We start from the raw sequence: 26655 nt of genomic DNA, 5'->3' as shown, positions 1-26655 counted from the left end.
CTATCGACTGCCACCTCCATCTTCCAAATATTTTGCCAATAAATCTCTGTACAGCTTGGCTTCACAGAAACAGATCAACACTTTCCAGTGGAGAGCAGAGCAAAAAACACAGCCACTCACAATTTGAGTGTACAGGCACAGCTGAATATTTCAAATGGCCTGGTGAATTTACTTAGGTTGAAGACATTTTTAAAATCACGACTTTAAGACTGTATTTTTCTCCCCCTAAAAAGAAAAATGCTGGAGGTCTTAATACATTATATGTTCAAGTAGGAGCTGTGTCCTGAAACACAACGAGACTTTAAATGACAATTTCACACTCTGCTTCCAATCTGATTAAGGCAGTTACTCTTCTTTGACAGTACAGAGGAAGTAAAATTGCATGTGCCACTGCAAACTCCCTCTACAAACTACTTCTCATACTAAAACAATTACATAAAGTTTCCAGTGTCAGCAAGCACTAACAGATATGTGCCTGCCCATACACACGTATATATCAAATATTTGATTTATATTCACTTTACTGAAATTTTACATAAGTGATTAATGTTCCTAGTGCCCAGCTCAATACAGCTTAAAAAAGATTAATTTTTATCTTCAGAGGGAAAACCCTTAGGGGAGAAGTTTTTCTTAAATGCATCAGTTAGGGATTAAAGTTCAGAGTTCCTTTTAAAGATTGGATTACAAAAAGCACAAGAACTGCAGTACACAACCACATCACCTATTCCTGTTCTCAGAAATCCCAACACAGCCAGCTTGGTATTCATGTTTCACAGAGCTGAGAACAGATGCAATGCAGTAAAACCAGTCATTTGCAGCAATTCCCCACATATAAAAGAGAGGGGCGAAGATATAACACATCCTCAGCCCCTGGCATTCCAGGAATAATTCATCATCAAAACAGCAAAGGACATACATAGCACAGCTAGAGCTACGAAAACCTCACACTGTGAGGAATATTTTGAGGAAATCTATTGTGGGTGGAAGACCCACCCTCTGCTATAATAAGGTTCTGCTACGTACTAAGTATATATCCTGTGGTGAAAAAACAGCCCCGGTGGTTTGGTAAATAATAATGCTGCATGTATGATCATGACAGGATGTATTATGTCTTTTTTCTTTTCCTCTCTCTTTTTAAAAGCTCTCATGCCATGCACAGCCTCTCCTCAAAACCACACAAACATATTCTAAAGCCATTTCCACTCTGCTCCCTTTCTGGGAAAGTCACCTAAGTACATATCAAGATTGCAACAAATAACACTGAGAGCTCAATGCTCTCTAAACAAAGAGATCTGCCAATTGGCAGAGCATGAATAAACAAGTTTTTCCTTCCCTCTTGTTTGTGAGATTTCAGATAACAAATGTGTTTCTTCTACCAGCATTGCTCAACAATGACAGAATTTACTGCCTCTTTCTGCCACTAAGCCTCCAAGCCCACTTTCTTCTTCTCTCTGCCTCCGCTTCAGTCCAACTCAGTGTCCAATGTAAACCAGGCTACAGAGCAAGAGAATACAAGGTGTACCAGCAAACGAGTTAAAGCAGGAGCAGAGTATTTCCACCGCACAGCCGCGTGCCCCCAGATGGAAACACTCCCACAGGAAACATATAAAAATAGATACCTAAAATCAAATATGACACACACCGCCCCCCCCCCCCCCCCCGCGCCATCACCTCCATTTTGTAACCCCAATAAAAACACCGCTCCCTCCCTGCCTTCACCGCGGACACCCCGCGCTTCTTGCGGCCGCTTCCCACGCCCAGAGCGGCGCTCCCCGGCGGGCACGCAGCGACCCCGGAGCGACACAGCCCCGCGCCCGCCCCGCAGCCAGGTGATGCTGCGGCACCAGCAGCGCCCAGCGGCTCCTGCCGCAGCCCCGCGGCCGCCCCGGGCCGGGGACGCGCGTCCTGCGCCGCGGAGGGCGCCGGGGGCTCCGCCACGCCCGAGCCCCGGCTGCCCCCCACACGGGCTCGCTACCGGGACCGGCAGCAGCCCCACGGCGGGGCTGAGCTGTCCCTCCCCGACACTCACCGCCGCCAGCCCCGCCGCTGCCGCCGCGGCGACGAGGAAGTGCCAGCCCCAGTGCCGGCCCCGCTCCGCCGCCGCCGGGAGTGACGCGCGGCGCGGCCAATGCGCAGGGCGGGCCCGGCCCCCGGCGGGCGCGGGGCGGGCCGGGAATCTCCTTTCCCCGCGGCCCGGGCACGGTGTGAGCTCTGGGCTCCTGGCGTGGGCCTGCCCTTCCCAGCGGGGCTGGACTGCCGCGGGAGCAGCGCTAGGGACAGCCGGCCCCCGCCCGCTGCGCTGCCGGGCTTTAGCCGTGCGGATCAGTAGCCGCTCTAAACGCAGCAGAAACCAACGGGCCAAGTTAAGCGCATTCCAGAATTTAAGCTGTTCTAAATGAAGGTCTCAAGGGAAAGGCGGCTTTCCAGCGTTTCAAAAATGAGTTAAGCACGAAATGTCACTTACTCATAACAATAGTGTCTTCTTCATTTTACATGGCCTCTCGTCACCTGTCAATTCAAAGTTTCGAAAGGTTTGTTGTCAAAGTCCCCCATGAGAGAGAGGGGGAGCAAAAAAAAAAAAAAAAAAGAGGCCAATGAGCAAGCAAGCAAGCAATTATGTAACTCCCAAGTACTGATTTTCTGGCTTTAGTGCTATCTATTAGAAAAAGACTGCACTCCACAAGAGCAATGCACTAGCTGGAACCCATTCAGACCACCAAAATGACAGTATTTGGAGCAAACCTCAGAAAGATGTTTGCAAGGGCTCAGGATGGGGGGAAGAAGTCTCTAGGTAAGTCCAGTGCCCACAAGTATTCGTGGCCCTTATGCGACGTGTCTGACAGTTTGCAGTGTTTGTGCATTTATCAGAAAATGTGTGACAGATCAAGTAAAAAAATCACCTGTATTTGCGTGGATCGTGCGTGTTTAGAATAAAGAGCTACTCCCGTGTAAAATTACACCTGTGATATAACGTCTGTGGTTTAACCAGTGTTAGAAGCAGCTTCTGAATAACTGATACATAGAAGAAAAAATACTTCTCTGTGTTTGTTTTTGTTTCTGTTCTGTTTATTTCATTGTCTGGAGACCTTTGCAAAATAGAACATTTCCCTTTACACTCTGTTTCCTCTGCTTCTGATTGCGCAGTCAAGGAGGGGAAGGTACACGCACACAAACAAAACAAAAAAAAAGAAACTGATGGAGCAAAGCGTGGAATTTGTGTGCAGGAGCCTGGAGTTTCTTGTTGAAATAACTGGTTACATTTCAGCTTCCTGGAGAACTTTTCAAGGCTGCTCTTGCATTTGTCTACAGGTGATGCTCTGCTCAGATGTGAGGCCTAAAAATAAATACTGCTGCAGGTTCAATATACTTTAGCTGCCTGTGTGAAGCCTTTTGAACTCACAGCTGAATGTGATGCTCACTCATGTTGTATTCTCCTGCATGTTTTATAATGGGCACTGCTTGAGAAAATGTAAACACAGCCCAGTGTTCAAATTTATTTCAGAAAATCAGAGAGGACTGCACTGCTCTGAAAGTCTTTATATAAGATATATATACACACACACATAGATATATGTATAAAAGCAGGGATTATTTGAGGACAAATTAAAAATAGCCTTGAAAGTGACTCTGGGCTTTAATCTCCCATGTGATGTTGCATCATACATGATGAGAAGGAAATACCTCCAGGCTCTAAATAAACCTATTATCATTTAATCTCTGATGGGTTATTTTGAATTCCAAAGAGAATACATCTTTTGTGCACTTGGACAGCACAGAAGATCACTGTGGATTTCCAAGTCCTACCAGAGGCTAAGAAAACCATAAAAAGGGAAACAACAGCCAGGAGCAGGCTGATGAAGAACAGCAGGCTAAGCTGCCAAAACAGAAATCTGTGGTGGTGTGGCAGCATCAGCCGGACATGAGATGTGGGCAACAACTTGAGTTTCCGCCAGTTCCCTTTCCACAAAAATACACCAGAGTGGTGCCTTTCTCAGAGGATGTAGGCACCCCTGTGATGTCCTGTTTGTTCCAGGGGGGAGAGGGGCACAGGGGGTAGGTCTGAGCAGGCCATGTCCCCTCACTCCCCTCTGCCAGGAGCTGCCACCCTCTAAAGTCCTATTATTTCCCCTCTTCCCATCAACTCCCATGCGATCTGCTTTCCTGTACTGCCCTGGTGCTTGTGGTGAGTGCTTGATTTTATTTTTTTTCACTAATTACTATGCTGTAACTTAAAAGGAAGCTTGCCTTTTTTGTTTTGCTTTGTTTTTAGGTAGGTAACAATGTCATTCTGCATCACACAGGAAAGACTGACTTGTTCAGCATATACAATGCATCTCTTGGAAACACGCTGACATCAGCCTTTGACTCCACTTGTGAATGGCCCCCCCATTCCAAGGAGGACAGAGAACACATTGCCTGTTATGCTTATCTATGTAGGCAGATGCATAAGAAAGGAAGAACACAGCTACAGGGGTGAAAACTTAATCCATCATCATTTAATTTAAGACAGTGGAAGTCTTCTTTACATATGGATGTCCCCTGACACATTTAATGTACCAAAGAGAAGACTGCTAAAAAATAATGACTGTTTTTTCTCTCCCTCTCTCCACATAGCAAAATACACAGAAAACACACGTCCTGCCTGACATTGTTAATGCCCTGACAGTGCTCTGCACTGTTTTGACAATGAGATTCCAGAAGCCCTGCCAGCCTCATGTCCATAGGGCTCTGTAGACAGTGCTGTTCTCCAAGTCTAAGATTTAATTATTTAATTGTGAAACATCTCCTTAGAAGATAGAAAGAAACATGACAAATATCACAATTATCACACTAAACAACAAAAAATTGCATTATTATAATTTATACAGCTTTTGAAAAAGTCTAGGAATGATCAAATCCTCCTAAGAATTTCTCTCAGATAAATCATAGATCATATCCAGGTGAGCACAGACTGCTTCTTCAATTCAGTCTCATTAAACGTGTTAGTTGCTCCCCAAGAGAAACCCTTAAGTAACACAGATGAAAACCTTACCCCAGCTTTGCCTTGTAAGGGTGACTGCTTAGCACATCCTGGTTGTGTGCTTGCTAATGCACAAATGTACAAATCACAGAATCCCTGCTGCTGGGAGCTCACTGTTCTAACACAACCAGAACAGCACAGACCCTGCCTGCATATATATGTAAATATGCTTGGTTATCAGCTTACTTCTCTGAAGTGTCCTAAACAGGATTCTTCTTTCCTAACTTTATAATCTAACTATGAGGTATCTAGTCGAAGCTCAATTTTATAAGCAATGTAAAATTTCAGCAAATGCACACACTCAGGTGTTTATAAAGTGCAGTAAAAATAAGGCAGGGTAGAAACCAGTAGATTTGAGTTATTAAGAGAAAATATGACAAGTGAACAAAGATTCGTTTTCTTATTTTTGCTTTAAAGTGCTTCTATCACAGATTTAGGCACGTCCAAAACCTTCATTATGCTCTATGGCATAAAGCAACTTCTTTTTGAGTATTTTTTTACTGCTGTATCTGGGGAGCAACAAAATGAGGTAGCAAGTGCTGGCACAGGGAGAGAACTCATCTGGATTTTCTACTCGAGGATCTCTAATACGAAATCCAAAACGTTCTGGTCTATAGCCAGTGATTCGATCACATCCTGTCAAAAAAGCTGAAGGAAGGAAAAAAATAAAAACAAGTACAAGTCAGTGAATTATAAAACAAAATAAAATAATGTTAGCTGAAAATCATTAATTAATGTTAATGAAAATTATGAAGGGAAAATATATGGATATTTTTTAAGCTAAGCATTATGCTTTGTTGAATTTGCACCTGAATACAGATTGAAGTCTCTTACCAATTCATAGTAATTACAAGCCCTCTTCTACTTTATATTATAGACTTTGTGGATGAGAAAGGCCAGGTTAGGTCTGACCTTCTGCCTTTAAAAACGATGACCTAGCTTCTGCAACCCTTTAAGAAAGGTAAACTGCTTACATGAACACAGTATACTCACACAAACTGCAGCCTCTGACCAACAACACAGCCACAGAAGTAAGGGATAAAGTAACTGCAAGCTTCAGGGTGGTGTGATGCAAACATCAAGGGATGTGAGGAGGGTCAGAGCTGTCCCTGTGCAACTCGTTGTGTTACTTTTTCGTGGTTTTCCCTAGAAAATGTGGCAGCAGCAGGGGCGAACATGTTGAAAAGCTACAGTTTGGAACTATACTATAGTATATTATTTGCAACCATCTAGCATGTCTGTTGTGGGGAAAAGAAAAGGGCTATGCAAGGTTTAAAATGCCTGGCACATTACCAAGAAACATTTTCTTTTTTTCTTCTGTTAGCTTGTGAAACACAGTCCAAAAATTCCTGATGGTTTGATCTAACTTCTCATACCCTTCGTATATCGCATTCTGTCAAAGAGACAAAAATAAAACAGGCCAGTTAATCCTCAATATTTCCATTTATATTTAAAGCAACATTTTATGTGATAAACTTTATAATCCTGTTCATAGTTATTCAAATCCCCTTAACCTCTGGAATCTGCTTGTTCATTTGTTTTTCAAAGATTCAATGACAATTCCTGAGTTATGGCTTGATACTTATTCCCCTTTATTCTTGTAGGTGACGTAGATTAGAAACAGAACATCGACACAAATCAAAGAAAGAGAAAGTTCTTTGAGCTTCTGTCCATCTGTTATGCACTCAATGAAAGAACAGGTCAGAATTAGTTTACGCTTAGCACATAGAGCAGAAGGACACTGTGCTTGTATACAATACCTTTTCCAGCAGATGCCAGTCAAACGTTGTGTGTCCCTGAAGAAGAACCTGCAGCTCTTCAGGGGAAAACATCTTCCAATTTCTAGCTGGGCAGCCTCTTAAGAACCCTTGCATAAAGTCCTCAAATGGCTTCTGTACTGATTTATTGAATATATAATTCACATACAAATCAACATATTCTTTCCTGCAACAGATACCAAACAAGCATGGGTGGTACTTTCCTAAAAGGAGAATTATAGAGAACTTTATTCCTTTATTTCATATGACCTGCTCTGTTGTACAGACTCAGTCTTCACTGAGACCAGTTGTCACTGGCAATTAGTTATCCACTGAATAAGCTGAATGCATCTTCGCAAATAAAAGAGAATTAATTCTGGCCAGAATGAATTAATTTTGGTAACACTCCTTGTACTTCATGTGAATGCTCCAATGAAATCCTATCAGACACCTGATTATTATAAAAGATGGAATCTAGCAGACCTAACTCCCATTGAATGCCCAAGAATTCTCCTGAAATCAAAATAAATATTTGCACAGCTGTTAATCAATAGTTTCACTCTTCTCTCTAGTTCAGATGAGGATTTGTGTAGTGACATTGAACTTGTACAATCAACTCAGTGTAAATGCTGTACTTCAAGCTTCTTAAATAGCCCTTTCATGGATCCCTGTGGGTCCTTAGGTCATCTGCATAATTCAGGACATAAAATTTCTCTTTGTCCTCTGTGCTGAGATTAATATTGACACAAAGCCTTATTGATAGATTGCTTGTTCTCCTTTATGTACAAGATACATTCCATATACATAACTAAGCAGGAAACATTTTGCTCTTAAAAAAACTCCTTACAGAAGTGTACCTATTGCTGGGTTTCCCAAACAAAACATCTGCATTTGTTTGACAATACTGTTCAAGGTTATTTTTTACATTTGTTAGGAATTTTCCTGTTAATGCCAGGTGTCTGTATATGCAGATATCAGCATGTCCAAGGATCCCCACATCATCTACTGCTTGCATAAACTGCCAGTGTTTGGCACATGTGCAGCAAGTACAGCAGAAACTGAAAGTGTACAACCTATAGGACCAAAACCAATGGAACAATACATAAGTGAATATTTTCTAACATATATGGGTACAGACACATTATTTCAGACATTTGTAACAAGACAAAAGGATTAAGAAATAAAAAAATAAAACTGACCTGTTATCCTTAGTGACAGGAATGTTGGCACCATTTTCTTTAAGCTCAACAACATCTGTGGAATCTTCTCCTTCCATTATCTATGCAAATAAATTAAAACACTGGCTGCTATATCTATATGTGACAGATATATATGTGCTACATCTCTCATTCTTGAAGGGCCTGACATGGCACTCTCACTAATTTGAGTTTACAGATAAGTTGTGTCATTTGCCCTGAGACACTGTCTTGCCCGAGTACTTATGTGGGATGTCTCACCGTGAAGTCCAAGCCCAAGCTATCACATTCTTCATTCAAAATTCTCCAAAGACTCCTGTCCAAACACAAAAGGGATTATAGAGAGAAGAAATGTGACCCTTCAGTGCACTTTCAAATTCTGCAAAAAAAAAGTCCTTTGAAAAGCAGTGTTTAAATGCATACATGTACACAACACCTATACTCACACAGAGCCATGACATATGGCCCTGAAATTTCATTATGCTGCTGCTGGAAGTTGAGCACAAATGCCTCCAGTAACAAGAGTTTCCAGGCAAGTCCATCCCCATGCCCTGAGTGGACAACTTTACACAAAGTTCAGTGACAAATGGGCTTAGGACCACAGCCTTGCTTCCAGACATTATCTAGTGATGAATTAAGTGTGGCACAGTGGGATGATCTTGAAGAATTGTTTTGGGGTGCAGCACCTCTCCAAGTATTGCAAGCAACCTTGTGTTCCAATTCACTGAGGAACTTCAGTGAATTTAGCATCTCAGGAATTTAGCACCTCAACACAGTCACTGGGTCATGGGATGGGGTTCTCATCTTCTTGTTTGTTTATATCACTTGCCTGGAAGACTGGGCTTCAAGGGCCTAGAAACATTATGTTGGTGGCAGCAGCACCTCTCCCTCTATGTCTGCCTGATATCTCCTCTCCCACTGCATGGAAACTCTGCACAAGGGTTCCCAGAATTGGCACAACTTCAGTATTTCATAATACTGTACTTGTGCAAGGCAATATTGTGGAAATTGATAATTATTAGATCAGTAAAAAACCCCTCAATATTAATAACTGGGTAATTAGTTCTTTCAAGTCCAAACTACAGTCCAAAGTGGTTTGAACTATATATTATACACAGTGTGGACTTGAGCTCTTGTGGAGCAGAGATCTGACACTTTCTGAGCTATGAGGCTTGGCTTTTTGTTTTGGCAATGCCAGCCCCTGAGAGCAACAGCCATGCCCTGGACAAGGACCTCCTTGGAAATCTGTGGCTTCTAGCAACTTCAGAACAGTAAATGTAGAGGTCATGGATGCCCCAAATTCAGCATCTGGGATCTCCCTGTATATGGCCAAGGCAAGGGACCCAGCTGAAGCTTGGGCCATGCCTGGCTCATACCGGCCCATGGTTGGCAGCAGATCCTCAAGGTCCTCCAGGGTGGGGGCCAGGTCCAGTAGCTTTTTGTAGAGAGCCCTGGGGAAGGGGAAGGGCACCATGCGTTGGTTAAACAGGGCCATTCCACACAGTGTCCCAATGAAGAGGAAGGTGTCCTCATCCTCACAGCTCGAGGCCTGCTTAGGAACAAGCACACCAGAAAGCCATGACTGCCTTTTCCCATGGGTGAGCCCCCCATCCACCCCTGCAGGGCTGCCTTACCTGTCTGGGGAACCACACGAGGCCGGAGGGGAAATGGCAGAAGGCGCTGGTGCTGGGCTGGCAGAGGGTGCTGGCTGCAATCCTGAAGAGTTCCTGGGACACCCCACCTTGGTCCTCCCCTATCTCACCCTCAAAAGACACCTGCAAGGCCCGAGACACATGTGGATAGAGACACCCATGCTGCCCACAAAATCAGATTCCTTACCTGGTGTGCAACAAGTCTGTAGTTACACACCCGAGAGACACTGAATATTTATTTCATGGCAGTGCCAACCGGGGTATTTGGTGGTATTCTACAAATCAAGCACACCCCACCAGACTCTTTGAGCCATTATTTATACATAGAAATTCAGAGTTAGTAACTTAGTCTGTTATGCTTGTTTAGTAATTTCCAAACGAGTTACATAATCCCAGCTAACTTCCAGACACCCTCATGGGAAGTGTCTTCGCCTGGGCAGGGGTCCCTGTGGGCGTGATTTTTAGTATTATAATGAACACAGTTCAGTTACAGGATACGTGGACCTTGAATATTTTGCCAAGCTAGCAATGTATATACAGAAATACATCACTATCTTGATTTACTGCATCCTTAAGGCTTTTCAGTTCCCGGATGTCCTTGGCTAGGCAATGCTGCCCGTTCCACTGACTAGGTATCCCTTCTTCCTGATTAAGCCTGAAAGTGTACAAAGATCTTACACGGAACACCATCCTGAGTTACGATAATCTCGATCTACCCTACACTGCGAAACGCCGCGGCGGCGGGGCGGGGAGCGGGGCGGGCTGAGGGCGGCGGAAGCGGCGGCCATGCTGCGCGGCCCGGCCCTACTGCTGCTGCTGCGGCGGGCGGCCCGGGGTGGCCCCGCGTACGGCCCGCACTGCCTCCGCCCGCAGGAGCGGCGGCACGGCTCGGGCTCGGGCTCGGGCTCGGGCTCGGGCTCAGGCTCAGGCTCAGCGCGGCCGCAGCCACCGGAGCCATCGCTGCTGCGCTTCCTGGTGTGCCCGCTCTCCAAGCGGCCGCTGAGGTGAGGATGGGGCGGGGGAGCTGCGCCCGAGCCCTGGGCAAACCCAGGTTAGTCACTGCTCCTCGTGTTTTTGCTTGGCTGTTTTTCCCTCCCCCCCACCCGACTTGGCTGGCTAGGTACGAAGAAGCTACGAACGAGCTGATTAACGAGGAGCTGGGCATCGCGTACCCCATCATCGACGGCATCCCCAACATGGTTCCGGAGGCCGCCAGGATGACGCACAAGAAGCCGCCGGCCGAGGGCTCGCAGCAGCCCTGAGGGGCCGCCGGGCACGGCGGTAACGGGGCCTGATGGCCGGAGCGGGGCTGCTGCCCTCCCTGCCCACGCTGACCGTGCTCGTTCCCCTCCTGTCCCTGGCAGGCCTGTTCTACTCGGCCAGCGTGGACGAAACCTTCCCCCAGGGCTGCACCAGCACAACCAGCCTGTGTTTCTACAGCCTCCTCCTTCCTGTTACAGTGCCAGTTTATGTGTTCTTTCACCTGTGGACCTGGATGGGGATTAAGCTTTTTAGGCACAACTAATGTGATGCCTTTGCAAACCCCTGGGCTTCTCTAAATCAGCGTAATTTGTTTAATCTCATTAACATCTCAAGTATTGCAGTTCATTTGAGAGAGTTTCCTTCTGGCACTAGTGACTGGCATAATTTTCCTGGTAGGATCTGGAACGGTATGAAGCAGCAGCCCATTGTTAACTACTGCTAATGCAGATAAAGAGTAAGAGTAATAAGCACTAATTCTCTCCGTTTTATCCATTCAAGAGTGCTGTGCATTTGTAGTAGCACTAGTTAAACCCTTAGTTGTCATGAGGAAAAACTGTACCCTGACTGAATAAACAAAATTGAAACTAAAACATGCAATGATATGAACCTCTCTTTGAGAGCTTTGGGTGTTTTTTAACCAGATGTGTGTACTGAAATACGTTTGTCTCACTGTCAGAAGAGCAAAAATTAAATCAGGCTGGTGTTTAATAACAAAATGTGAGTCAAATGAAGACATTTCTTTTTGGCTGATGCCCATGTCTGCATGTGCAGTACCTGCAGATCTTTTCTTTCTAGGGCCATGATTAGAGTGCCACATGCTAAGTTCTCAATACTGTCTGAAAAACCTTCTGACAGGACACAGCTATGAAGGGGGCAGGTCAGTGCTCCAATAAAGGTTTCTTTTTTATGTTTTGCTTTTGGGTAGTATCTGCAACACAAAACACATTCATGTCCTTTAACTGCTGAAAAATGCAGAAATGAAGCACCAAGTTGTAAATGCTGCACCAGGCTGTAAATGCTGTGGGATACTAGCAGTGCAGTTACATTTTTCAGGCTGCTGCTGGGTAAATAATATTGTGATGCACAGCGTGAAAGGCAGTGCTCGCAAGAGGTGTGCCCAAAGGCTGACTTGAGCTAAGGGCAGCTGTTTGTCACAGCTTGTGCAATTGGTGGAGACTCGAAATCTGTAGGACAGTACAGAGCACACTCTCACTGCCTCTCTAAATAAATGCCTCTCTCAGCTGATGTAGTGAGGAAGCAGGAAGGAAAGGTAGCTCTGGGAGCCATTGTGAATCTTCTCCTAAGTAAATGGGAAAGAAGAGCTCTGACAGCTCTGGTTGGCAGGAAAGCTCACTTGGAGAGCACCAGAACTGGGTAACAGGGCACCGAAGTCCGTGGTTCCTGTGGCACAGGCGTGGTGCCAGACTTCGTGTTAGTGACAGGTGGGGCACGTGGTCCCTGAGCTGAACTCTGCTCTGGGCAGGTGGCCTGTTCCCATGTCAGCCAGATAATGGCTTTTGCAGGGCAAGGCCAGCATTACAATTCCTGTGGGAAACACAACTGGCACAACGTCTGAATCAGTGTGGAAGCCACGGGTTAAAGGCACATGGAGACAGCATCATTGTATCAGATGCTCATTTCTCTGGCCAGCACTATCCTTCCTTTCCCTTCAGAGAGCATCTCCATGAGAGGAATGTCATTGTGTGGCTGTGTTGCTTGCTGACCCCTTAGGCTGGTTCCCCAGACGCTGAGGTTTTAACGTACTAATATAAAGTCCCAAAAGTCAGTCTAGCAGCAACAGTACTGGACTTTGACAACTGAGCAATTCTATTCCATTACCCCAAAGCAACGTCACAGTAAATAGCACTGCCACTTGCATTTAACTTACACCAACAAAGCTGCCTGGAATAAGGATGTACGATACTGCCTTCCAGATTTACTCTGCACTATCTGTGGTGTAATAATTTGATGAGCAGTTCTTTTGTGGTATGCTCAGAGGATATTGAAACCCTTCTACCAATATCCAGTAACTGAAATCAAGGAACATTGCAGCAAGATACTTAGAGCTAACAAGTAATACAATTTAGTATCTTACCTTTAACATCTTCCTGAAATCTTGCTTTGAGGCGGATTTTAAATTTTTCCGTATGTCTTGCAGAAGGCATTGTCGTCTGACGCAAAAATGCCATTGCTCAGAGATGAACGCAAAGGGTATCAGAGGATTCTGAGGATTGGAGTAATAGTCTGTTAGCAGTGTGTTTATCTCTTCTGATTGGTAACAAAACTGGATGCACTTACAATAGACATACTGGACAGACCCCTGCATTCTGTAGTATGAACCTGGATCTTGTTTTCCCTATCAAAGATGCATGGGTACTTGCTCAGCTTCCATAGGATTGTCTGAAATGACAAGGAGGAAAAGACATGTTGGTTTTCCCTTGTGAAAACGCAGTTCAGGGACATGGGTGCAAACTGAACTGCCAGACTGCCCTGGCAAACTCCCATGTCTCTGAAATGAGCACTAACAGAGGTTCATGTCCTAAAAAGAGCTTCTACACACTCCTGTGTGTGAGAAGCAGAGAGGCGTCTGACCTCTGTGTGCAGACAGACACTTGTCTACAGTAGTGCCTCAAGAATAAAACGGAGTGAGTTTAACATCATCTTCCATAATTCAGCTAAACCAAAATGTCCTGGATACCCAGGTTATGGTATATTGTTTTTAAAAACTGCTGGGCTTGTTATACGTAATACCAAAAATAGATACTGGTTTAAAAAAACCTAATTTAAAATGTTACACGTCCAGTGTGATAAGGCAGCACCTTCAGCTAATGTCCTAATCGGCTGAAGATTCTATGCTGTTTCTCAGACCTCCTCCTCCACTCTGGTTAATAGGTACAAAATTGGTACATTAGCAAACAAAACCTTATGAAGGAATTAGGCAGTTGCCCTACAATTTCCAGCCAAGTTGCCAGAAAACTTACTTTTTTCTGACAAAGGAAACCCCTGCTATGGACATTTCCATTTCATACTGCTTCCTCTGACACTGACTGGATTTGGTAGCTAATTTTCACTCTGTGTCATCAATAAATGCCACAGACTATTTTTTATTATCACAGCTTAGTTTTAAGATAAAAGTACCTTGAAATGCTCAAGAGGGTTTCTAAATAAAAGTTTAAAGACACCTCAGATTATTTCTCTTAATTAAACATAATAAAATCCACAGTAACACAAAGTGTAGCAACCATCCCTTGTGTTGCTATTTCACAGCGATTACTAGTTCAAAGCAAACAGATGCGTAAGATGGTGGAGGGCAGCTCCAACTCTCAGAACCAGGGATCATCTCAGCTCTACTGTAGCTGCTGGAACAGTGGGATGGTAAAGGGCTTGCATAATTTAGGGAAAATGAAATGTGTTTGAGATGTGCTGGGTTAATCGCTAGAGCTGATTTCCATATATATATAAACTATTTAAATAAAAGAAAAAAGAGTGTTTTGCACTGCTGGTAAGATTTATACTTACTACTCTATTGAAGGCTGCACATAAGTTGATGATCCCTCCCACTTCAGGTACGTGGAAGATGCTTTCATGTAGTCCAAAACCAGTTCTGGAGTTCACCTGCATTGAAACACACAATGTATCAGCAGCAGAATTAGTGAGCTGTGTCTGGCAGCACAGGACTGACAGGGCTTTCTTCAGAAAGGGCTCTGAGACCCTGCACAGAAGTTAAGGGATAAAAGTGCTGCAAGTAGCACAGTGCTCCACAGTGAGAAGTCTTAGAAAGCCATGTATAAACTAGCAGGAAAGCAATTTTCATTTACAACTAAGAACAGGACTCCATCAGGAAAAGTGTATTTCCCTTGGAGTGTTTTTCATGTTTCTGTGGTTCCCTATTCATGTTCCTACTTGTTGCCTGGAAAAGATACTTGCAGAGAAACAGTGAACATTTAAATCTCCAAGTCATGTAATCACTTATAGAGGAGTAGGCCTACTGCATTTTTGAGTTTATTTATCTGCATAAATACAGATTTGAGAGTCTAAACTTTGAGACCCAATTCTGCATTCTCAGCCAAAAGGACATGAAGTCTGAACAAAATTTAACAAGTCTCTCTGATTTATACTGTGTACTTGGGCTCTTGATTTTCATAAACTTTGAACATCTCCACAGGAGAAAGTATGGTTGTCCAGAAGAACACAGTTATTGCTTCCTTTGTTTCCCTTGTTTGTATGCAGCTAAAGAGTTCTAATGCTGCTGTCCCAGAGAATGTGTCAGGTTAACAGACTCTTAAAGCATCACAGAGCCTTACTGTGGCAGCCACAATGGGCCAAAAAGGTAAGTTGTATTTAAATGCTGTGAGCAGTTACTGGGGTGAGGGATCTCACCAGCAAAAAGGGGAATGGGCATGTTAGGTAGAGGACACCACATCCACAGCTGTGCAGGCATCAGTGGATGCACTCCTGACACTACTGAAAGCACTCCTCCCCCTGCTAGGGGCTATAACATGCTTTAGCTCTTCATTTCTACAGAGGGTCAGTTTGGCACAACTTGAGCAGGACTCCTTCAAAAATGTGCCAGTGTAGAGCACAAGAGATTCCTGAAGCAGTGTCAAACCCAGAGAATTCAACAAGTGAGAAGTATTAAAATACTCTAAGCTACATTGAGACACCCTGTCTAATTGGAATCCAAGCACTTCCTTACCTGGTAAAGCATCTGCAGTATTTGCAGAGGCCAAATTTCAGCTGGGTCCAGGTTGAAGAGGCGGTGTGGCCCCATATGTGTGAACTCCATGAGAAATTCCCACAGAATTTGCTGGGAAAGCCCCTGATACAGAATGACCAGCTCCTTGAAAAAGGGTGTTTCTAGATTTGACCATAGGCATTCTGTAAAGAAAACAGCTAGTGAGGTCACAGGTAACATACAAATCACTGCAATTTGTGGATGGAGCTGCTTTTTCTCTTTTTATCAAATGAATTAAAAAAAGTTTAAGCTTGCATGTCAAAAACTATTAAACCTCAGATAGAATTTTTAAAATTCTTGCACCTTACTGCATAGCCCCATGTTTCTGTGTCTATTAAAAGCAATTATTTCAAGCTGTGGAACACATCACATCAGTGATAATAACACTTGTTCTGCAGCAGAAAATGACCAGGCATTTAAATCATTCAGTTCTACCATCATAAAACCCTACCAAGAGTTTGCAGGCCCTCTCGCTGGAGCTTCACAATGGCTTGAGCCAGAAGAGCAAGAGAAAGGAAAGAGTCCCTATCCTTCCCCGGCAGAAGGAAAGGCAAGATCAAGTACACTCTGAAATTTTCAGGTGAGATGGGAGAGGAAGACAATGATGGCAGCAAGTTCCGAATCTCCTTTTGCACCTTCAGAGAAAAAAAAAAAAGAGACAAGGGTTAAAATGCAATTATGTTTTGCCAAAGTAATTAGGTTGGCATGAAATTCCTAAGTTTCATACACAAATCATACATAAAGCTTTTCAGTATCTGTAGTGAGCATCCTTGTATCAAATCCTTACCTCCCGGTAGACTGTTTGTTTTTTACTGATCTTCTCATAAAAACGTTTCACTTCTGACATGTCTATGCCTGAGACTTCTTTGGAAGTTTTGAAATGCTTGTCTCTATCACAACATAGAAAAAAGAACACTAAATAATTTTTCTACTGTATAATGAAGCATTGTAATATCAGAAAATACTTGGAAAGCTCAGCCCCAGCTCCTGTGGGTATAATTTCATGTATTCTAAGAAGACAGACAACACAAACCACTGTTTTGTGACCTGATTAACATCCTGTCCTTTCTGTCTGTGAACTTTCTGGCTGTGAATTATTAATGTATTTCACCCTAAAATGACTTCCACTTCAGTTCCCAAAGGAGCTATTAAGGATCCTTTTAGAGCTGTAATATTGCCTGGAGGGATTATCATCATGTGCCAAATATCACTAAAGGATAATCTTCTAAAATGTGGGCTTCTCTAGCACATTTCAGTAGGACCAGGGCTATAAAAACCTTAATATTAGCTTGAGATTTGAAAAATAAAGATAAAATAAATATTTTCAACATATGTGATAAAAAATTACACTTTTTGGTCAGTTCACATGCAGCCAATATATTCTGTTATGTCTAAGTCAGTGCGTGCTACCTTTTGTCCAGAAAGCTTCCATTGATACAAGCCTCGGATGAAAAGATCAGTCTGATATTCCTGAAAGTAAAAAACAGAAAGTCAGTCCTTTAAACTTCAGGTTTTTAACTCTGAAAGAACAAAAAACGTCTACAAGGGTGTCTGCACCTGACCACACAAAACTTTTCTTAGCCCCACCTCTCTGTCAGTGTTGCAGGAGACATTGTACTCTAGGAGTTAGTGATCTTTGGCAAGCCACCTCTGCTCTCCTGGGCCTTGTAAGGGAACCTGCTCAAGCACCCCATGCCAGCCAGTGCTCCAGTCTGGTGAGTGTTATCATGGAGATTCTTCTCCTGACAGGTCAGAACATTAGCTGCTTTTGTTTGTTATTATGCAAAACAAAAGGCACTGCAACATGGAAGGGAGGAGAATCCCCTCCGGGGACAAGATCTTTGTGGCACGTGGAGGGAAAATCCATCAGGCTATCAATTTGCTGCCGCACAAAAGCTGAGTTCTGAGAACCTGAAGGGACATCAGCCCTCCTCCTAGTATTCCTGGTTCAGTTCTTACCGAAGCAGCTATTTTATCAGGCCCTTCCTACTGAGATCTGGAAAGAACCCTCTCTTTCACCCTCTCAACACACTTTTCACATGATCCAAACTGTTCTAAAAGTGGTCAGGGAAATATTTAGTCCCAAGTTAGCCAAGTTTTCAAAATCCTCAAAATCAGCAGCTGGAACCAGACTTTCCCAAAGAAAATAACCTCCCATATAAAACCTGAGAAGGTGTAAGGCATCCACAGTGGTATACACATACTGCTTTTGAAAATGGGAAATTAAAAAAGTGATCACTAATTTTTAAATGCTAGTGCAGCATTCCAGTTTGGGTACTCTGGATTAGGCTTTTTGCACAAGGCCTTGGTCTGCAGGCAAGGTCTTTCACTGATTTAACTTGTCAGGTCCTTATCAACTTTGTGCCAAAGTACAAGATTGTCCCTTGACTAAATTCTTGAACAACAGTTCCTACAATAGCCTCCAAAGAATAATACATTTTAGAGAAAATCATGTATCAGGGAAAAAACCACAAACAAACCCAAACAGCAACCAACTCAAACAGCAAGTTTCTGATTTACTTTTTTATGTGCTCCCAACATTTAGAATTAGAAATCCATGCATCCACTTCTTTATCCTCCAGAGTGGCAATTCCATTCAAATACGAATTCTGTGTGAAATACATTAGAACATCGACAAAATTAAAAATACAGCAGATGGGATTGTTTTTTCAATCCAATCATTACAAGAAGATTTCAGCCTAAGTATGAATAAACTAATGGACATCCAGCATGATCCAGATGCATTTAACCACAGAACATATATAATTGCAATACAAGTTAGTCTGTAAGTAAAGCACAGATAAAACTGCAATAGACATATATATAATTGAAGTGCAAGCATGGTGGAAAATCCAAATGTTTCCAGCAGTAATGTGGACAGTGGTAAAATCAGAAGCTCTGATACCTTGTTCTCCTCCTTGCAATGGGCAAAACTTGGATTTACTCTTGCAATAACTTTAATCCACTTTTTTGACACATTCTTTTCTGTGAAAGAACAAAAAGATTGTCATAGGAACATTTGAAGAGACAGTCATTATCTTCAGAGAGTTAAGGGTACAGAAGTGGAACAGTAAAAAAACCCTCTGGGTAGTAGTTATCTGTTGAAAGTTTGATTCTATGAGGCCATTACCCATGATAATCAAACTGCAAATGGAATAACTCCTGGGATGGCCAAGCAAGCATGAGACATAATGTTCGCCTTTCAGTGTAAATATGAAATCAAGAAAGCAAATATCTTCATGGAAGAAACAAATATAGATTGTATGCATCTGCAGTGGTCATTACTCTGGCAGGATTTTCCAGTGTTCACTGATGAATTGATGGGAAGTGGTATCAACTGATTGGGCTTCCTCTGATTTTCCAGTTGTCCTTCATCAGCAGAACCACAGAAATAGAATTTGTCCAAGGAAAGGACATAGACCACAGTGTATTTTCTGTTCAGGGAAAAAAAATAAAGTCATAATAAGCGAAAACCACAGGGCAAAACAGAATAAAATTTACAAATACATTTTCAGAGTGTAGACCTGAATCTTGTCTTTAAAAGTCCTGATAGTCCAGATAAAGAATCCCTTTAACCAGTGTTGGAACTCTTAATTGCATAAACATTCAGCAATAAAGACACATATGGACTCAGATTTCCTACACTGTCCTCTGATGTTTGTGATTTACCTGGGTTCCACATACAAAAACAGTGTTACACCACGCTTGCTTCACACCCTTCTGTATTCAAACGTGCAGCTTCTGTGCTGCTGAGCCCGATACCAAGCCCAGGTGAGTTGTCAGGAGACTTTTTCTGGCCCAGTTCCAGAAGGGCAAAGTGAAACTGGGTAATCATGACTGCTCTTCAATTCTTACTAAGAACCTACCAGTTTGTCAATCTGGATGGGAATTCAGTGACTTTCCTGATGCAGGCTTTTGACAGTCCTTTGCCCTTTGGAACCCAGTATATATCCAGTACTTTGTTTATTAAAAGAGAAAAAGACCAAGGGCTTCTGGTAGTTTTTGCAGCTCTCCCACTTCTCACCAGGGACTGAGGGTTCTACTCTCACTGGGGCTCTGGCAGGATGGTGGCTTATACTTGAACAGTAGACAGATACTTGGACAGTGTATTGTGATACAGGGATTTGAACATCTTGGTGACTTCCTTCCCTACTGTTCTTCAGTGACTCCCCTAAGGCATTGACCTTAGAAGACAAATCATTGGCACTTCCCACCTGCCACAGGCAATGTGTGTAACCCTTGCTCCCCACAGCTCAGCCACTACACGAGGCAGGAGTTCATTCTGGGTGGAGTTGTGACCCAGCTGGCCAGACTCTCCCGCTCCAAAGGTGCACACCAGCCCCTCCTTGAAACCAAGAAACAAACAACAGGATCACTGCGTTATCAACAACAATCAAATGGTCACAACCAAGAATGAGAGCCAGCAAGACACAACATGTTATATGGGACTTCATTCAAAACATCCCTGATTCAAACATGAGGAGAGTTCACTTTGCATCAAGCTGGATCATACACTGTAAAGTCCAGATAATTTAGCTTCTGAGAAAAGTAATTTAACTCTTGAGAATAATTCCCTGTTGCTTAAGAAATTTACTTGTATGAGTAAACCCCAATGAATTAGAAGTCCTCAATGAGCTACAAAAAAGTATTTTCAAAAAGTACTGGGAGTTGAACTGCACCTCTTTGCCTCAGGATTCCCATTCACCATATCCCTGCAAAAGGCTGCATGCAGGTGACAGGAATATGAGAAAAGGCCAGTTTTCCCAATAGCTTAGATAACATCCCTTGGGGATTGCCTTCAGGCTTAGGTGAAAGCAGGCATTACCATCCCAATTTCTCCACGCTGACTTTTAGCAGTGTAACTTTACTCACATGGTGAGGTCTCAGATGCTGACTTTCCATTTCAGACTCACCTTGGAGAGAACTGCAGTATGATCTGCCCCACACGAGATAAATACAGTCTTCCAGTGCTCTAAAGCTCCAACATATGTTGGGCAGTCTCTGTCTGGAAAGAAAATAATAATGCTTAATTTAAAGAGTACTGGAGGGTCTCATATACAGAAAAAATTTGAAAATAGGAGGATGAAGTGCTTTTCTGCCCTCTCTTACAGCAATTAATGCAATTACAGCTTGGGTTTGGGTTGTTTTCCCTCCAGTATAACATATTCTTTCTCATAATGTTCTTTTTCATATTATTTTATTTTCATTTACTTTGGTCTAAAACAAAATGCAGTACTTTCATATCTGAAATGCCAATGGTACTTGGCTTCAAAATACCTGATTCTCAAGGGTGTGGACACATTCAGATTAGATGTTCTGTCTGTCTTGGACAACTCTTCTTAGCATTCTAAATTTGAAGATTAGGTGGTTTAAATTATTCTCTCACTTTGTGTTTACTGATAATTAAAGAAGATTAAAAAATATAAAATTAATTTCTTTTACACAAGACTTCCTGGAGACAAGACAGGAGTCGAAATGGACCTGTAAGACCTCAGAGGTTTTAAGAGCTCACACTATCCAGTTAGCCACATAAAATGATTGCACGTTCTCTATAGAAAAACAACCCCTAAATACACTGTTCCTGCATTCCTTTCCTGGTCAGGAAACAAAGAACATACCCAGATAGACTTTCTTCAAAAGACTTTACTGCCCACCACTGCTCCACGGGAGCTTGACAATACTGAGGAGCAATTTGGTGAGCACACTGACCAGGAAAACACCCTCCTGGTGCTCTCCTTCCTTACCTTTCGTGTCTCCAAGTCCCAGCTGTCCAAAACTGTTCTTTCCCCAGGAATACACAGCTCCGGAGAGTGACACGGTGGTGCTGTGAGCTCCTCCAGCAGCAATTTGAGCAAGTGGGATGCCCTTTAGTCTTTCCACCAGCTGTGGTTTGTGAGTAAGCGTGGTTTGGCTCCCCACTCCAAGCTGTCCATGGGTGTTCCTGCCCCAGGTGAAGAGCTCACCTCCTTCACACACAGAACAAAAGAAAACAGCTCAGCCTCACTGCTTCCCTTGAGTATTTGCACTTTGGGAGTAGGAGCAAAACTCAGTGTTGTTTCCAGGGACCTAGCTCCAAGGCAAGACCATCATGTGTGGCCAGATTTGTTTTCTTCTGACCTCTTTGGGACAGTCCCATGTTGCCATGTGACTCAGCACAGCAAGAATAAAGGCCCCTAAAGTCATACTTGCAAAAAGTTCCCAACCAGAAAGGTGTTGCAACTTAAGAATGAGCAGGTCTGGTGACTGCAGAGTGCAGTAGCCACATCTGCTCTCCACCTTTGTTGAGGGGCAGTGCTCAGGAGCTGGAGAGAGACAGAGAGATATGCAGATCCCTGGGTGCTGGGAGGAAGGAGCAGCACTGACAGCCAGTGCACTTTGTGTCCCCACTGCTCATTACTCTATAATGGTGTCACCAGCTACTGCAAGTTGTACAAACATTGCCTTCTCAGAGCAAGTGTGGCTCCTGTTTGGAGGAGGAGTGTTCTTGAAAGAGGTTACCTCTGGATAGTGCCATGGCATGCTGGTCCCCACATGCTATTTGAACGATATTTCGGTTTCCCAGTTCTTGTACCAGCCTGCAAAAATAAGGGGAAAAAAAATCAAAATAAATAGATGCTGTGCTGTGAGACAAAATGAAGGACAAAGATCCTCTGCACACCAAGCCCTATCACTTTTACCATGAAATATGTGGAAAAAATATAGGTCCTCTGCAAGCTGATTCACCCTGCTGTAGCAGGGCTTACTGATTTCACTGTGGCTTGCTCCACGAGAAGCTGGAAAACAACCATGCTCAGCCTGATTCTGTTATCTTGCTCTGCGCAAGAAAGTCACACAATAAAGTGCTAGGCCCTATGTAGATGATGGTGACCCTCACAGCTTCATCAGAAGGTGGTAAGGTTCTCACATGCTTGTGTCTTTCACCTGCAGTTTTCCCAAGCCACGGGTGATTTGCAAGCCATCAGCATTGCTCTGGAATGTTCCACTGATCCTTACTAAGTTTGAGAGAAACCTGTCTCATGGGCATTCCAAGCAGCTCAGATCTTGGTATGATCCTCAAAATCTGTGCAATTCTGGCTGGGTTAAAAAAAAGATAAAGTTTTGGGTACTAGGAAGGTATGTGTTCCAGTTCCCTCTCTACAAACAAGAATGTGCCTCAAACTCTTGGATGTTACCCTGGGAAAAAGCAGGCTGCATTTTCTGACCTTTGCCATCCAACCTCCACCCTGTGAAAGCTTCTTACCTTGTCTGGGGGCAGTTTGCTGAAGCTTTAGCCCATTGTTCAGAAAGCTTCCCGTCAGGGAAGAGAACGAGCTTGTGTGTTCCATCATGGTTTGAGCATCTCACCTCCTCACTCCTCTGCGACTGCGTGCACTCTGCAGGACACACTGACAGACACAATGATCATGCTATGGCAGCAGGCACCTTAACCACCTCAGCTCCCTTCCCAAGACCTCAGTGTGCTACTGCTTTCAGCAAAAGCTTCTGCTTCTCAGAAGAAACTGAGACAAGTGTGTATGACTTACTTTCTCAGGCCCCTTAGGGTTTCAGTGTCCTGCCTACCCACTGGTTTGTTTCATGCTGGATGACTCTACGCTAAAGGGCCTTTCTCCATCTCTTAGGCTGCTGTGCCACCAGCTCCCAAGACAACCAGTGAAACATCAGCAGAAGCACGGTTTGTTGCTCTTGTACATCTGTGGAGAGTGTCTGATGAAGACAAAGTACTTCCTGAGGCATCTGGCCACCCCAGACTTGTCACAGCCCTGGGGATGGGATGCCTTCAAGTCAAGCACTTTACAAGGTGTTGGAGAAGCAGTGATGGAAAATTCACTCATTGCCTGTCTAACCAGAAGGAACCAGACCTCCTTGTCTACAGCTGAGGGGCTGCAGATGCTCTCTCGACCTAGAGGAACCAGGGACTCAGTTACTCTCATGTAGCTCTGCTCCAGCCCAAGTGTCTGAGACCCAGGATGCCCAAGAGTGAAAGACAGTCATCAGCAAAGCCTGCCCTAATTTACCTAACACCTCTGGAGATTCGCTGCCCACCCTTCTCACGCATCAGATATGAAACTAGAGAGGAAAATCCCTGTCTGTTCCCCGGCACGTTCTTCCTCCTTCCAGTCCCCCCGCTCCGAGTGCTGCCCACCGGGACACGTTTAAGCCCCCCACGCCCCGTCCCCGAGGGGCCGCACAGTAGATTACTGCACTTTCAGCGGCTCCACCTGCACGGAGCCGTCCCGGGGGTCTCCCAGCATCCTCCCGACCGTGCCGCTCCCGGCGTCCGTACCTCCCGTGCCGCTGCCCCGGCACTGCTGCCGCCGTCCCTCCGCCATCCTCGCCCGCCGACAGCTCGGGAGTGTCCGGGCAGCGCCGGGCGCGCCGCGCCGGGGAAATGGAAACCGAAACTCATCAGGGGCTGCGGCAGCGGGAGGAGGAGCGGGAGGGGTGCCCGATAGCTGGGAGCCCGGAGCCGGGAAACTCTGACTCCTGCGCTGAACAGGCGTGAGCTACTGCGCTCCGGTGGGTTCCCGGCTCTCCTCAGCATGCGGAGCTGCTGCTGCCACCCGGGTGGGAGGAGAGGGCAAAGCAGAAGGCGGGTGGAGGGATGCCGGGGTCTCCCACGTGGAGAATAACTTTATTATTTTGACTTTCTTATTGACTTCAGAGGGGAACCTGTCTCCATCCTGTGGAGAGTCGAGAGACCTGCTCTGCTGTGTATCCCGGCTAAGAGCCCACGCAAACCCAGAGGGGCTGCTTGGCTGGGGGAAATCAAAGCGCAAGTGAAACGCTCGGTTTGGAAATTAAAAGCCGTCTGCTTCCATTCTCACATCGTCTCAGCTAAATCTCTCCTGCCTTCAAAGACCCTGCGAGCTTCCTCAGTCCCAGAAAGACCACCCTGCCTGCCCTTCTCACTGGAGTGATGCATGCAGGACAATCTTGGTTATGAAACAATACCCTTATTCACATCAAAACACATAAGGTCACTTTGGTTGTATTCCTGATAGCTGCCACTGATTAATTAAATTCAATCTGTTTATGAGAATTTTAGGCTGCTGAATACTAAGCGTAGATTTTGGTGGTGCGCTCTACAAAAGTCCCAAGAAGCACAATATGAATCAACAGATTTACATTGGTGGTCACTGAAATTTAGTGGAAAATTCATTACTGAGACAGCAGGAGCATCTAATGTAATGTATTTAAATGGAGTAGCCTGTGCTGCACAGAGGCACCCGGAGGTCCCTGAGGTGAAGAAAAAAGGATGTGGAGGAGCCATGAAGCAAAGCAGGATGAGGCTGGGGCATACAGTAAATGTTTTCTGCCCAGGGAGGAGTAACCCAGCCTTATCTCTCCCAGCCACTTCCCCACACGCACTTTGCGGATCATATCTCCTTACACAGTACGTAGGAAAGTTTCAAGATCATCAAATACGGAGCTAGAGAAGTAATGCCAAAGCATCTGCTGGGAAAGGACACTAGAGGTCCTTCTGCCCCAAAGCATGAACTAAGGACTCCTCCCTGTGAGGAAAAACTGCTCCAAGCACTGCCTCCCCTCTGGCGTGGAAAGAAAGAGATTTGAGGGGAAGAAATGAAAGGCAATGTGTTGATGTCCTCCTTTCAGAGCGACATTCTTCCTCCCACCAAGTGGACTGCTGACAGTGATTTCATGTCAGAAAGGCTTGCTCTGGTAAGCTACTGCAGGTTCATTAAACTCTCTGTGGTTCTCTGCCCAAGAGTATCTGGGCTTGTGATGCTCTGATGAACTGGAATCTAGGGGCCTGTGAGGGAGATGTTAGGCAATTGGCAGGAGACAGCGAAAAGAGGTGAACTGTGCAAAATGGTATTTTTAGCTAGGATTGACAGATGTGTCCATCTGTACATTTCACCCCTTTCCATCACTCCTCTAGTGAATTGCCCGTAAAACCCAAACCAAAGCAAAACACAGCACAGCAACAACGAAAATGTGTAGAACTCCTCGAGTCTGGGGTGCTGCTTGCTTATGAGGGCAGCCCTTCTCCCATAAGAACAGCACGGAGTACTTCCAGAGTGAGAGGAATGGAGAAATCCAAGGACATGTATGCAGATACCATGGTCCCAGGAGAAATGGAGGAATGTTTCATGCTGAGCCCCAGGAAGCCAAGGAAACATGTGATGGGAGCCTGTTCCCACAGCGTCAGCAGCTGAACAGGCATGAGTGGGTCAATCCTCCAGAGCAGATTTGGGAGCGTGGGGAACTTGCAGCCCCTCTCAGCTGGCCTGAGTCACAGCTCCAGCTGCTCTCTCCAAGGGAAGGGACACAGTGACCTGGGCTCAGCCTCTGGCAACCCAAACTGGACAGTGCCAAATCCCTCAGTATCACAGCATGGACACCAACTACCTCTGTCCTTCTCCCTGGAATGCCAAAGCAGCACCCACTGCACAGGCCCTGGCAGAACCAAGAACATCATCTCAGCCTGGACTGCCCTGCAGAAGATGGCAGCTCCTGAAGGCACAGGCAGGCATGAGGGCAGGGAATGTGCTGCCCTGCTGCCCCTGCCTGAGGGGTTTGTCAGCACTGTGGTGCTTTAGGTTTGGTACTTTCAGGACGCTGTTTTGACGGCAATATTGTCCAGTGCTGCCTGGGCCAGTGCTGCCTGGGGAATATTCCCAATTTCTTGCTGGTGGCAACAGCCCCCCACTCTAGGAGACTGTTCAGGAGCCATTCCAGGGAAGGAGCCACAAGATAAGGTAAAAGAAGGCAGCAGAAAACAATGTTGTCTCAAGTATGGACAGGAGAGACCAGACAGCTCTTCTTTTCTTCTTTGCCTCCTGAAGGAACCTGAACAGGCTCACCAGCACCTCTGCAGCCCCCCACAGCCAGTGGCTGTGAGCTGAGCCTGGGTAGGTGGCAAGAATCACAGAATCACCAAGGTTGGAAGAGAACTTTATGATCATCGAATTCAACCATCCACCCAGCACTACCACTAAACCACTAAATCTTCACCCAGCACTACATCCAGATGCTTTTGTCTCCACCTCCCTGGACAACCAGTTCCAGT

General features: G+C 44.8%; 3 protein-coding genes across 6 annotated transcripts in view; 1 reads left to right on the top strand and 2 right to left on the bottom strand.

Moving 5' to 3' along the window:
• The window catches only part of HERC3 (HECT and RLD domain containing E3 ubiquitin protein ligase 3), a 45394-nt gene extending 43326 nt beyond the window's left edge, over window positions 1-2068 (bottom strand). For all 4 annotated transcript variants that reach the window (XR_004417932.2, XR_004417933.1, XM_033059819.1 and 1 more), the window contains exon 1: window positions 2030-2068. The gene's annotated coding sequence lies outside the window, so the exon portion shown is untranslated. The remainder of the gene's footprint in view (window positions 1-2029) is intronic.
• Window positions 2069-4474: 2406 nt separating this feature from the next.
• LOC116996661 (E3 ISG15--protein ligase HERC5-like) lies at window positions 4475-24075 on the bottom strand. The gene is made up of 23 exons (XM_033060538.1): window positions 23908-24075; window positions 22864-23008; window positions 22122-22198; window positions 21368-21589; window positions 20537-20628; window positions 19838-19968; window positions 18909-19057; window positions 18529-18608; window positions 18144-18232; window positions 17034-17093; window positions 16411-16513; window positions 16075-16258; window positions 15585-15766; window positions 14408-14503; window positions 13187-13288; window positions 12984-13112; window positions 9608-9748; window positions 9350-9522; window positions 8235-8289; window positions 7977-8056; window positions 6781-6964; window positions 6314-6413; window positions 4475-5668 (listed from the first exon to the last, which is right to left on the bottom strand). Exons 1-23 carry the CDS (start codon window positions 23951-23953, stop codon window positions 5454-5456), a joined length of 2835 nt encoding a protein of 944 aa, XP_032916429.1. The 5' UTR covers window positions 23954-24075; the 3' UTR covers window positions 4475-5453.
• PIGY (phosphatidylinositol glycan anchor biosynthesis class Y) lies at window positions 10838-11478 on the top strand. Its single transcript, XM_033060540.2, has one exon. It carries the CDS (start codon window positions 10920-10922, stop codon window positions 11148-11150), a length of 231 nt encoding a protein of 76 aa, XP_032916431.1. The 5' UTR covers window positions 10838-10919; the 3' UTR covers window positions 11151-11478.
• Window positions 24076-26655: the final 2580 nt, after the last annotated feature.

The sequence above is a fragment of the Catharus ustulatus genome, chromosome 5, assembly GCF_009819885.2.
Source record: "Catharus ustulatus isolate bCatUst1 chromosome 5, bCatUst1.pri.v2, whole genome shotgun sequence".
NCBI classification, from domain to species: Eukaryota; Metazoa; Chordata; class Aves; order Passeriformes; family Turdidae; genus Catharus; species Catharus ustulatus.
Note: the sequence above shows the minus strand (reverse complement) of the source record. Positions and strands in the feature narration are given on the sequence as shown.

Excerpts from the sequence above, each read along its gene's own strand:
- PIGY (XM_033060540.2), top strand. The coding sequence starts at position 10,920 with ATGGCCGGAGCGGGGCTGCTGCCCTCCCTGCCCACGCTGACCGTGCTC.
- LOC116996661 (XM_033060538.1), bottom strand. The coding sequence starts at position 23,953 with ATGGCGGAGGGACGGCGGCAGCAGTGCCGGGGCAGCGGCACGGGAG. Across the intron at positions 16,259-16,410 it reads AACAAACAGTCTACCGGGAG|GTGCAAAAGGAGATTCGGAA; the intron begins GTAAGGATTTGA and ends TTTTCTCTGAAG. Across the intron at positions 15,767-16,074 it reads AGAGGGCCTGCAAACTCTTG|AATGCCTATGGTCAAATCTA; the intron begins GTAGGGTTTTAT and ends TTTTCTTTACAG.